The 14,619-nt window shown below is 31.5% G+C and overlaps 1 protein-coding gene across 1 annotated transcript; it reads right to left on the reverse strand.

Moving 5' to 3' along the window:
* Positions 1–241: 241 nt before the first annotated feature.
* LOC106126215 (uncharacterized) lies at positions 242–3,564 on the reverse strand. Its single transcript, NM_001312332.1, is given in 3 exon segments — positions 242–1,448; positions 1,879–2,110; positions 3,545–3,564. Coding segments are annotated over 3 exon segments (369 nt in total). The 5' UTR covers positions 3,563–3,564; the 3' UTR covers positions 242–1,329.
* Positions 3,565–14,619: the final 11,055 nt, after the last annotated feature.

A 14,619-nucleotide genomic window follows, 5' to 3' on the forward strand; every position in this document is an offset into this window, starting at 1 on the left:
TGGATGTTTGTTAGAAAGTATCTCCAGAACAGCTTCAATAATCTCGCCGAATTTTGGCATGTATGTAGAACATCATATAGAAGAATACATAGGTTACTAATTAAGCGTATTTTATCTCCGCGAGGACGAAGTCGAAGGCGACATCTAGTTAATGTATATTTCAGAGTAAAATGAGGTAAAAATAAAAATAAAACTCAAATAACTACAAACAAAACAATAACTTTATTTTTAAAAATATCCAATTTTTCTTGGAATCACACATCACACCAACACAAAACAAACCTCATAAAATATACAACATTATTTCTCTTCTTAAAACATAACAAATACTTAATAGAAATATTAATTATTTATAGGGAATCTAAATCCGGTAAAACACCTTTAGCTTTAACATCACGGTTATAACTGAATAATCGAACAATTCGTTTAATTTTAAAACTTGCGTACACATACCAAACAGAAAACTACAGTTTAACTGTTCCAATGTCCCTAAGCAGTTCGACTGTTCAGTTGAAACTGTACAGTTAAAACTAAACGTGTATAGCTGGCTTTATATTGTTGATACTTATAAAAGCTTGTTAACATAAATAATGATCAAAATGCAATCAGAATATAAATTGTACAAATAAAATATACAAATTGCTTCAACTTTAGTGATTTATAAGTATTAAAAAGTTAGATACTGTCTATAGATAAATTTTAAGTCAGGTAGAGTTTAAATCAAATCAAGCAAAAGTAAACTTAAACCCATTGGAACACAGTGCATAATGTTTTGATTAAAATGTAATATGTATTAGTTACTTTTGAGTTTTTGGTATATAATATCAGCGATGTTATTAGAGGAGAAATTGTTCCTTTACTTGTTGTACATTTATGTTTGTTCTTTATAACAAATAAAGATAATTTGTTTGCATATAAATAATTTCTTCAATTTGCACACACACACACACACACAAGCAAATACAGTCATAGACACGCGACAACATACAAAATCTAGACAGGCTCAATTAAAAGAGCAGGCAGTTGAAAAATATATTTCTTAACAGTAATTAAAGCAGTAACTAATAAAGTCTTTTCTATAGATACTGTATTGTTTACTAATAATCTGTTCTAGAACTTTCTTACAGATAGACAGAACAGTTTTTACTACTTTCACACAACTCTATCAGCCGTCATATATGAATTAACATATCTTTCACACAATACATCCATACTTTCATCTGTTTTCCGAATATATTAACGTATTTGCTTAATATTGTTCTGGCAAGAAGACGGTTATATAAAGAAGTATAATTTAATGCTATTTGTGTATATATTTATGGATATTGTTTAATATCCGTGGCCTGTGTCGTCGCCTGATAGGCCGTAGCTACCGTGGTCTCCACCTTCGAAGCTGACAGGGGAATCCTCATGCCCGTGACCTTCGTCTGCAGCACCCCAACCGTGGCCTGGAAAATTTCAAATAGTACATTTTAACTATACTTTACCACGAGAATTCTTAAAATCGACTAAAAAATAATAAGGTTAAGAACTTTTTTTTCCGATAGGTATATTTGAATCTAAAAATTTACCAAAAAAATTCTGAATGGAAATCGTAATCAGTGTCTACTTTACTGACATCCCATAAAATCAGTATTTATAATAAAACAAGGAAATAAAGTTTTAGCCTCCTGAGCATATATTTGCTAATTAGCTGTCGCAAGCGACTCTGTTAGCGCGGAATTAAAAAAAAAAATAGTAGCGTGTGTGTTCTTCCAGACTATGTTCTACATCTATGCCAAATTTCAGCGATATACATGCAACTGTTCTGGAGATACCTTCTCACAAATGTCACATTTATAATATTAGTAATATTAAATAACATAAAAATAAACTTACCACCGCCGAAATGTGGTGCAGCTTTAGGTTCACCATAAGTATATCCTAGAACCTCGTAATGATCATCACCACCGCCACCACCGCTCTTGTGGTGTACATGTTTCACGATGGTGTGCTTGTGGTGATGATGCTTCACGAACAATGGCACGTGGATGACCACCTTCTTGTGACCACCGCCGTGACCGTCCGCAGCTATCAATGACGCCAACTCGGCAACGCAAACGAGGACCAACTGCAATAAAAAATAAATGTTATGAGATAATTTAATTATAGAGAAACATGATAAAAAAGGACATCATCATCATCATCAGCTCACTATACGTCCCCATGGAGGGTCTCGGAGCCTACCCTAAACTAGGGTGATTAGACCATAGTCAACCATGCTGGCCAAGTGAGCGTTGTTTGACTTCACACATATCTTTTAATTTCTACTCAGATATGTGCAGGTTGCATCACGATGTTTTCATTCACCGTAATAACGTCGGAAAAATGTACATATATAAATCGGAAATCGAAAAACACATTGGTACATGGCGGGATTCGAACCCTGCAGATTGCAAGTCAAGAGCTTGACCCTTGAGCCACAGACGCTCTTAAAAAAGGACACGTGTTTAATATTGCTTTGATTAAAAAGTTATGATTATGCATTAACATTTGCCCGTTATTATAGCTTAAAAATAATGAGTATGTCAAACTACAAAACTCGTTTATGTTTAAAACTAAATTTTCTGACTTAAATCTATAAATTTGCAGTAATAAAGCTAACAAACTACAGTTTAAATGCTTTATCAAGTCATTTTATAATTTCAATTAAAATATTCGCAATGCATATAATACGATAATTTGTAAATAAAATTCACAATAAAATTCGCAGATCAGCATAGAACAAATTAAAAAAAGGAATAGTTCTACTTAAATATCTTGAAGTTAGGTATCGAAAGTTTCATTGTAAACTGCCCCTTATACATCGTAGTTATTTACCGTGTCCAAATTAATAGTTTTGTAACAGCTTACTTTCATGTAAAAAGAAATAAACATCACTTGATATAATCATGTTTTGCCTCTCACTATCCCATTTTATTTGTATTATTTGTTAGAAAAGTGGACGCGGCATTCGCTTCTCGGTTTGCGGGATTGTGTTCAATAAACGCGAGTTTCCACTGCCGAAACAATCTAACATAAATTATTTGGTTTTATAAGGTTTTATTAAAAAAGGGATGACAATATATACTTTCTGTCAGAAGATACGAAAAGCAAAACTTCGAAAGCTATTTGTAAGACTTAAAATATTCAGAAAAACTGAAATCTTAATTATATTTTTAGGTATTTAAGTGTGTTATAAATACTAAATATATTTAAAAAAATCATTAAAGATATAATTAAAAAATATATATTATATCACAGTCAATAAAAATATCTGCAATTTTTAAATAACTTAATTACAATTCCATAACATTATATTAAACACATGCTAACTATGAATATATAAAAATCAATTTTTTTTATACTTTAGCGTAACGAAACACCAATTATTATATTGTTACTGTAAAAAAAGATATCAATTTGCTCTCTAATTTCAAAATAGTAACCACTGAAAGTACATGAAAAAATATATCTGAAGGTCGCTTCAAAAATTTACAACATCGATTGATAAATGCGTACTCACCAAAAAACGTGCTGCCATGTTGGATATTGGAACGTTGGAAGGTTGGTCTAGACGCGATTGCAGTTGGATGTTGTGTGATAAAGAAATTTAAACAAAACTTCCTTTTATATCGCAACGTGATCGTTTCGCGACACTGCCTCTCGGAGGCTTAATGTAATTGCATTTGCCAAATCATATTGAACCTTAACATAAGGATTCAAAGCTCAAAGTAATTATTTAATTTATACTGTTGTGTTCACATAATGCTGAAGAAATTTAAAATCTATTGTAAGTTGGTAAAGCTCATAGTAATTATATGAAAGATTGGTTTGGTACATTGATAATTTGTTTATGGAGGTGCTTCTGAATCAAGTAGGGGGATGATAATTTTTTTTAAATTGTCTATTGATAAGTGGTCACTGATATAAGATTTTTACATAAGTCAGATTTCTGTAGTAGCAATTTTATATTTTCAGAAGGAATTAAGTGAATCCTAACTAGTGGTCTTTACATACATATATGTATTTATTCGTATTATTCTTTTTAATCGAAAAAAATATCTTTAGAAAACTAAAAATATAAATATTTTTAATCTTTAAAAAAGTTTAAAATCTTTAAAAAAAAATTATATATCATACATGGTGTTATTATAAAACGGAGTAATAAGTTTGAACGCCATTAATTTACATCAGAACAGTTATAATAGAATTATCAATAAAGATGGATGGATGGGTGGTATTCCACAACGGTGCGATTCTCGCGCAATTTCTTGCCTCGCACAGCCGCGTTTGGAACGGTCTGTCCTCAGTGGTATTTCCAAACCAATACGACTTAGGGACCTTTAAGAAGCGAGCATACCATTACCTTAAAGGTCGGAAACGCATCTGCAGTTCCTTTTGTGTTGCAGATGTCCACGGGTGTCGTTGATCACTTCGGTGTTCTCGCCGCTCCTTTGCCCCTTTGCCCCTTTCTCTTATAAAAAAAAATAAAGATCAAGATAAATCCAATGGTTATTTCCATATGTATTATACAATATTGTATTGCTTTCAGAACGAAAATGTTCTAAATTTCAGATCAATGTGTCCCAAAAGTAAGAATTTACATATCTACATTCAAACCAAATAAACAAAGTCAAATAAAACTTTTTACTAAAAATACTAATCTCGTCTACATATTTAAAATGTGCGAACGGTATTACATGATGTAAAAAAACATAATCTCTTTTGCAGCATTGCTTTGCGTTACGAACTACATATACGACATAGTCGTTGTATGTTAAATTATTACGACACTAGCTTTCGCCCGCGACTCCGTCCGCGTGGATATATATAAAAACTTAATTAGTGTAGCCCACCCATCCAACCATCAACAACACATCGATCTAAACATTCGCATTTATAATATTAGTAAGTTAAATAAAAGCAACTCTTCAAGGCATAAATTCGAAAAAAATAAATAAAAAAAATGAATAAATAGTACCCAATGTCCGTCTCCTGGCTCTAAGTTACCTCCTCACCAATTTTCAGCCATATCGGTAAAGTCGTTCTTGAGTTATAAATAGTGTAACTCACACAACTTTCTTTTATATATAGATTACTTACCAGTAACGACAATGTATATTGCTTTTAAAATCAAAATAACGATACAATGAAATGTTTCTATGTCTCTATGGTGGTACCTTGTCTCAGAAATAGGAAGAGCTTTTATTTCTACCATGTAGTTCATTCAATTGATTAGTGCGTCATCAAAAGAACAAATGATATGTCAGAAGTTAAGGTAAGGGAGAAGAAAGTTACAACTACGACTATTCCCAAGTTCAAACTAAGAGAAAGCTATATAGTGTAATAAAAAACATGAATAGCCAAATTAGCTGATTTTCTGAGATGCCACTTGACTGGTCGTACTAATGTATAATAAGACGACATAAATGTCCGATATTAATCTGTACTGTTTACACTTGTCCGGTATTTACATAGCAGGTGACACGAAAGTAATTATCATGTCGGAATAAATGTTACAATTGAAGACTCAGTTCCTACAGAGTCATTCAATGTGTACTTTGTACCGTGTGTACATTCAGCTGCATTAATATTGAAGCATTTTCAAACCTTAAGAAACTTATGTACGCCTTTGGTTTTAAAAATATATATGCACTTATCCTTTATGCCGTCAACTATGAATACTTATTGGTGAAGAAACAATTACGTATTTTTGTAACCAAGGTGTTAATAGGAGTCTGATATTTTGTAAATGTTCACATATTTTTGCCACTGACTGTACAGTATTGTAGTCTAATCGTACCTTGCTGCCCTGCTTATAAGATTTTCAATAAAATCAGCCAAACCATTTCGGCTACATGAGATCAGAATTTCAAATATACATCCGCGGATATTTCCTATCCACGAGATAATCAAAACGGGAATAGAGATGCATTAAGTGTTATGCATGTTTTAGAATAGATGAATACAATGTGGTGTCCACAAAAGATATCGTCAGTTGCTTGCATCTGTCCAGTAAAGCGACAGTGAGCGGAAGACTCTCACTTTTGCCGCTATTAGCGCGAGAATGAGACCGATGCGTCTATAATTATGGGCACAGTGCTGCAACTCTTGGTGATAAGCAACTTTGTTGGTAAAGATTTATCTTATATATGCAACTTATATAAAAATACCATACATTGTATTTACAAAGAAATACGTTAAAGTCTTAAAATTGTATGTTTAAGTTACAAAATATATATGTTAAGCTTTAGTTTTGTAAACAATAGTTCAAAGTTGAAACGATGACTAATGCAATCAGAGACGTATAATGAATCATAAAATTAATATGCATAAAACGTCATCATCGTCATCATCATCAGCTCACTATACGTCCCCACTGAGGGGCTCGGAGCCTACCTAAAGCCATGGGTGACTTGGCTATAGTCAACCATGCTGGCCCAGTGCGGGTTGGTTGACTTGATCATTGAATTTCTTCTATGTCATGTGCAGGTTGCATAACGATGTTTTCCTTCACCGTAAGAACGTCAACACACATTGGTACATGGCGGGATTCGAACCCAGGACCTGCAGATTGCAAGTCAAGTGCTTGACCCCTGAGCTACCGACGCATAAAAAGTACAATGTGATAACACCCTAATTTGCCTAAAAGTGTGTATAATTAAATTAAATTATCCAAAAGTCATTATAAATCTTTTAATAAAAAAAAATATACCCAGTATTACAAATATTAAGAACAATTGAACATTAATCAATATTTTTTTTTGTTTGAGTTCTATTATTATTTTACTGTAGCTCCGATAACTGGCACTTCTACCTCATTCTCCCTACGTTCGCGCCGCACCCTCGGCTTTTATCCGCTGCCGGTTGTCATGGCAACGAACCCGACAAATACAAACATGTTTTTGCCGCCGCGTTGCTAAGGACATTTTCATAGTAAAGAGATATGAACTAAGGGAATGGTACCAGTTATTGCCAATTTGTAAATATTGGTTAAAATTAATGAAATAACATTTATTATTAGTATGAAAACTAATAAATTTTTAGACATTGTTGTTGCGTTAGAAACAAACTCTTTACTGGTTTATCTAACACTCGTTATTATTGTTGTAAGTATATTTAATCAATCTGATAAGTAGTTTTCAATTACTTGTCTTAATATTATTTTTTAAATGTTGTTTTCATTGTTTAAATTATTTTAAGAGCCAAACCTAGGTTAAGTAAATATTTTTCCTCAAATTTCTTAATAACGGCGAATTTGTCTTGTATTTTTACATGTTATTAAATATTCTTTCTTTCTATTTAATGGGAAGGTATTCCGTGTATATATTTTCAATGAAATTTTTGTAATTAATCTGTGTATTCTGGAGAATAAATCCTGTTGTAGGCGTATTAGTTTTCTATAAACTAAACTTTCTAGTGGTAGAAACTGAAACAACATCTTTTGACGCCGAATGTGCCAACTCAAAAAGACAGGTGTGTCGCAGACCATTTAGCTTATTGAATAATGAGTGAGGTGTTAGAAGTCTTGTTCTAGTCATCCTTCCTCTTGCCCGCCTTTTCCAGGATGTGAAAGAAGAGAATGGATAGAAGAAGGAAAATATATTTTCTTCTTATCTCTAACTCAAATAACGATGTTGTCAAACATCTAAAACGATTTTTCTTATAGATTGCTAATGACATTGGTCATTTTAGTGATTGTCAATTAACTCGTTTGCCACCTTTTGTTACAAAAAAAATTGTTATGCCGTAATGTGACGTGCCTCAATAGTAATTACCTTTATGAAAGACTTACAACAGATTCATAAATATATTAGCTCATGTTTACACGGAAGTCATGTAATTGATTTTCTTGTAATGTTATGATTTGCATCAACTTCATATGCAAATAAGATAAAAAATGCAAGATTTATTTAATTTAAAAAATTAATCGGATTCTTTTTCGAACGTCGAGTTTTTTCGGTCGGTGGCTAAGGGTCAAGCACTTGCAAGCTGCAGGTCCTGGGCTCGAATCCCGTCATGTACCCATGTGTTTTTCGATTTACATATGTACATTTATCCGACGATTTTAAGGTGAAGGAACATCGTGATGAAACTTGATCATATCTGCGAAGAAATTCAAAGATATATATGAAGTCAACCAACCCGCACTAGGGTCAGCGTGGTTGGCTATGGCCCAGTCACCCGTGATTTTGTGTAGGCTCCGAGGCCAACAATGGGGACGTATAGTGAGCTGATAATTCTTTTTCGAAAGCACTGATATAACTTAATTAAGCGAAAGAAAAAAATTGATAAAAATATTTTAGTATTCATGAAATCGTGAATAATAAGTGTAGGCTATTAACATCGCTTAACACCTCAGTGCACGTGAAACTGCAAGATGTAAGTAGTTTGTTAATAAAGTCTTATAATTTTTAGAATTTCATGTACAACAAAAAGTAATAATTTTCATAAATTTCAACCGATTCAGTTTTGCTTTAAATGAAACCGATTGAGTAAACTAACGTGCAATTTTACATTCTTTCATCGTATATGTATATGTAAATAGCTAGCTATTAAAAGGTGGAACTAATTGCCTAAATGGACTCCTTTTAATAATATATTTTAGTTAATTATTCCTTTATAATATTTTATTTAATTTCATAGATTTAAAACGTATGCAATTATTTTATTACGATACATAATGTCATATGTTATATTGTATGCGGTTTGTAAATGAAATGATTTCTTATCATCTATACTATTATAAAGCGGAATAGTTTGTTTAAACGTGTTAATCTCCGGAACTACGGGTCCGATTTGAAAAAATCTTTTTTTGTTGAATAGTCCATTTATAGGCGAAGGCTTTACGCTATATAACACTACGCTGCGACCAATAGGAGCGAAGCTTCAGTGAGAAATGTTGTAAAAACGGGGAAAATTTATCGTTAGTCTCTCTAAAACTCGAGATTGGCTGAACGATTTTATCTAATTTTTTTTAAATGCTCGTGTAGTTTTAAAAGGTGAGAAAAATTCGAATAATTGTCGGGAACTAATTATGTTTTTTTTTCATTTCACGCGGACGGAGTCGCTGGCGACATCTAGTAATTTATATGTGAAATATAACATAGCAAAATATTTAAATAGCTATAAGATTACATATGATAAGTTCTATTATTATATTCTTCAATCGTTTCACGTATTAATAAGAACAAAGAATCTTCAACTCTCCCTGTGCCAAAGGTAAGAAACATTATAGTTCTAATTACGTTACCTTACGAAACTCCAATTCAAATGAAAGGTAAAAAAAAACCTAAATGAAATGCGCGGACGTACATATAATTGTTCCATCTCAGTATAACGATCAAGGAAGTGTGCGTACCGGACATTGGATAGAAAAAAAAAGAAGAGTATTCTCGTTCTGATCGTTTGTATTATATAAGTGTACAGAAGAACTTTCACGTGTAAACTGTGATGATGCGGTAATATATACCTTAAAAGTATATATACATCTTACTAATATTATAAACGCGAATGTTTAAATGGATGTTTGTTAGAAGATAACTCGGGAATAGTGATATAGATGTCGCTGAAATTTGGCATAGATGTAGAACATTATCTGGAAGAACACATAGGCTATTCTTTAATTATTTTTTTTCGACAGCGACAGCTATTATTTTTATAAATTAGTATTTTGAAGTTTTCGAAAAACCTTTTGTCTTTTGTTTCTAATCATTGTACAAGTTTTGAAGGACAACAAGAAGATTAATATAAATATCATAATATAATTCAAATCTGAATAGATTCAGAGTGAAGCAAGTCGACGAATACGAGTAGTATATACGAGTAGTCAGTGTGAAAAATAAATTACATTATAGCGTGCGACCGCAGCGATTTGGGGTCGATTTTTTATATTATTTAGTTTTATTTTTAGTTTGGTTTAGTTTTAGTATATAGTTTATATTATTATTTTGGTAGTTTAATTAATTAGTCATTTAATTACTTATTTTAATCTAAAGTTCAATGCTCAGATGTATTCTAGGTTTATAATAAATTTAATATTAAATTTAAAAACATTTTAAAAATTACATTATTCACAAGTGGAACGCCGGCAGAGTAACAATATGCCGTAACTAATTGCTATCAAACAATATAGACCTAGTTCAGATCAATTTATTGTTACGTGAAATTTATAAACTGATTGATTTTGAACAGTTGATACATCGTGTTTAGTAATTTGACACTATTATGACGAAATCTAGTTTTAATATTAATATTGATAGTATTAAGTATTCTGAGAAACAAATGAAGCATGTAGGAATAAAAACATTAAATTTTTTAAGACTATAATAAACAATTAAAGCTCTATAAGTTTATATTTACTATGAGTTATTCTAATTTTACTACATAAATTATTTTTTCCATATTTAACAAAACACAGTTTTATCGAAATACGAGTAGAAGTTTCGAATTAGTTATGTTCATATTATAATAATGACTTGCTTTAAAGTATTAGTTATATTCGTTTTAAATAACTATTCCAGTTAGCAACATAACCGCTAAATATCTCGTACAATTATATAATTTTAATCTACAACAAACATCGGATTGTATTACGGAAGATTATTTCCTAAAAGATAAATCAATTATTCCACTTTGTGATTTCTACGGTATGAATATAATCGCCTTTCTGTTAATAAGCGGTAATTACTGATAAAGTTTGTAAATGAAATTATTATTTTAATATAAGACTAAAGAGAAAGTTAGTATCACGTATTCAAGGTAAGCGAGCTTATCCCAAGCCGTATCATGTACATCGAAGGAGGATTAATATCCAAGCATGACATCAATTACGCGTGACTGAACAACGCATCACTAAAAATAAATATAAAATATGTGTGCACGTTATAAAATAAATGGACTATGTCTTCAGGGGGCACGTATTCGACATGTTTCTTTATTAAGGTGTGTTTTCACTGCACGAAAATTAGTAAAAAAATGTTCTTATCTATATGTTTGCAAAGAAGTTATCGGATCAGCTTCTCTAAGGAAGGCAACGCATTTGCGGTTCCTCTGGTATTGTAAATGTTGATGCGCGTCGATGAACACCTCGGTGTTCTCGTTGCTCTTTTGCACGCTTATCTTATAAAAAAGTGAATAAATCGGATAACAATATGTTTTGTAGTCGTGTTTCGGCAGTGTAAACTCACAGTCAGAAATCATGAAGGAATGAATATGTAAGTCGAAAACCTGTGTGAACAATGATTTTTTTTTTCAAAATTCGAACCTAAATGTATTACAAATCTGATGTACCTAAATAAATAGGGCAGTATTATAACCTGTCCATAGATTTGATCGTGATGGGTGGCACATAGTGGTAATACTGAGTTCCCGACCCCCCGCGAGCCTACAAATGGCAGTTTATTTTAAAAATATCACGTTCCATCTCCGACTATTCTAATTAATTAAACCTCGGTTCTTCTTTCCCTTTGACGGTAGCCATTCGTGGGATACTTGTTGTTAATAATATTCATAATACCATGAAGGGATTAATGCTTAGAAATCATAATAACTATTCGTTATTAAATATTTTACATTATAATGTTTTCATTGAATACTTACGTTATATTTCTAGATCCCTCAATTTATTTTTTAAATATGGAATTAGATTATGGGATTACCTTTTCAGTTCATTGTCCCCAATACCAAACTAGTCACATTTCTAAAAGGTTTTTATAAAGTTCTGTAATATGTAAAGAGTTTAAAAACAATAATAATTTTAACGAAGTTAGCATCAATAATAATAATAACTTTTAACCCAAGTTAACTTTGGCTAAATAAGGAAGAACATTTTGCAACTATTTGTTTCGATTGAAGCTAAGGAAATGTTAGAACTAAAGAAAAACAGCACCATCTATAGGGGAAAGTTGCACATAATACGTTGACGTCTTTTCAACGAAACGCTATCACCTTAAGTATTTATCTTGAATTTGCAAGTTGCGTTTGTTAGATGGCGTAGCAAAAATATTTCTGACCAATACATAAATAAGGTACAAATTTTACAAAGAAAAGTTATAAAAAGTGATAAAAATAACTTCTGATAGTTCACATATCTTTATCTGTAACAGATTTATTATAATGTTATTTAGTTTAGAAAAAAAAAACAAATTATTTTAATTTCCCATCTTCATTTCAACATTCACAGTATCACGTGTTAAATATCAAAACGATACCCTTATTACGGACACGTAACTAGATACAAAATTATCAGGAGTACCGTAATAGGGACGTCGTGAGTGTTTAAGGCAGTGGCTACCTCCAGGCGACTTTCCTCCACTCCTCAGATGTAAGGCAAAGATTTACCGTAACACAAAAAAATGTTCAGATAAGCCGACTTTCTAATAAACCCCACTAGACCGTCGAACCTTCTTCCTTGTATATAATAAATCTTAAAAAGTCCTCTGTTTTATACAGCGGTGCTCAAACTGTTCGAACAAATTAATTTTTAGCTTTAGTAAAAGTAATTATTATTGTGTCAGATACTGTAAGAAAATAAATATTATATTTTTGTTATTTATATTTATGTTATTTTACATTAATTAAATATTAATTTTTTACAAAGATTTGCGACGATTTACATTTCCAATGACTATAATCCAGAAGTAAGTTTAAATTGTTTTTTTTATAACTTCATAAAAACTTGATGTCAACGAAAATAAAAAAGATCGTTAAAATTACTTAAAAATTTCTTTATAACGTGTTAATCATTTAATAGAATTTTCAGAAATTATATAATCTGTGGCTTTCCTTTATACAAAGTTTGACATTCGCTGACTGACATTTTAATGTGGCCTAATAATCAGGATGGAAATAAAAAAAGGGTGAAGTGTACCGGTGGCCTTTAGCATGGCTTTAGATTGATGCCCCTCTTGTTGGTGCCGTTGGTCAGCTCACTCTTATCGAGACTCCTTTTTTCTTATTTTTATCTTTACTTTGAATATTGCCCCTCGTAATAAGGGTCTCCGACCGTTATAGTTGGGCCACGAAGTTTAGTTTGTAATTGTAAATTTAAATCATTTTATATAAATTATTTTGTAATGATGTTGTAATTAAATGAAATGTATTAAAATATAATAGTTTAACTGTAGATTCTAGTTATATGTTTACGAGTGTTGGACTATTTAGATATCATAATGATAATAATTCTGATTTTGGAATTTTATATCTTTTAGGTAACATAGTGACAAATATATCTTTAACCCTTATTGTGGCAAGATTTTATTTTGAAGAAAAGCAAAAAATACGCAAAAGCAAAAATAAGTTTAATAAAACTAAGTTAAAAATTATTTTATAGTGATCGTATATTTCTATAGAGTTGTGTGTATAGTATATTATATTATACAAAATGATCGTAATGGTTACCTTTTGTACAATTTTTGTCCACGATTACAATATTTCTACTAAATTAAAAGCGGTTTATAAATCTCTATAGCAGTATAAATGTAAAAAAAATTAAAATAAGTTGATGTTGTTTACACCTTAGTTTCGTGGCCTCAATTTATGGTGCGGCGAATGCTCGACCAGTGAATGAACTCCCACATGCCCGCTTCGATGATGGGTCCGCTTTTTAAACATTTATTTGTTTGTTATACTCACACTACCTTTCACCCGCGGCTCCGTTTGTAACCAATATTGTTCATAACATAATTGATTCTGTTACCCTATGAATTGCTTTGAGCTGCCCAATAATGTATACGAATGTTCTTACAAACTGTTTATTACAATCATGATGGCATCATTCATATAAATGGATTTTAATTTTCACAGCCAGTACTCTTTAGTCTGTGTTATAGTTTAAAAAAAATAAAGCGGAATATATAGATTAATTGAGCGTCGGTGGCTCAGGGGTTTCTTGACTTGTAATCTACAAGTCCTGGGTTCAAACCCCGCCATGTACCAATGTGTTTTTCAATTTCCGATTTACATATATACATTTATCCAACGTTCTTACGGTCAAGGAAAAGATCGTGTATGTCAAACGACCCGCACTGGGCCAGCGTCGTTGACTAAGTCCAAGTCACCTTTGTCTTAGGGTAGATGCCGAGCCCCTCAGTGGAGACGTATAGTGAGCTGATAGATTAATATTAGTAGATTTGATTAGCCTTAGTAGGTTGGTGAAGGAATTTTTAGTTGTTTTAGAGAGAAGATAAAAGTAGACATTCACAAATCAATAATCGATTTTAGGTCAAACTAAAATGCTCTTCGAAGATCTTTTCCGACTTTTTTTGCAACCTTTAGATATGCTTTTGAATCAAATATACGACAAATGTTTTAATTAAATATACTGATGATAAGCAATATATTTTTTCTTCTGCCATTCATCAAAAATACTAAATTAAATTGCTGTGATTTAGTATGGAATTTATTCGAATCAAATTTAAGTCAAATTAAGTATGAATAATAGCGAGCATAGTTGATGTAAGTAATTAGACATGACTTCATTATTTATATCGCGTACATACTCACCCACTTCTAATTTACACCTACCAAGTATACATTATTATAATCTAAACCTATGTATACACTATAAAAATACGCGAATTATTTATTTTAAACGAA

Source organism: Papilio xuthus, unplaced genomic scaffold (assembly GCF_000836235.2).
Source record: "Papilio xuthus unplaced genomic scaffold, Pxut_1.1 DF825017.1, whole genome shotgun sequence".
Lineage (NCBI taxonomy): Eukaryota > Metazoa > Arthropoda > Insecta > Lepidoptera > Papilionidae > Papilio > Papilio xuthus.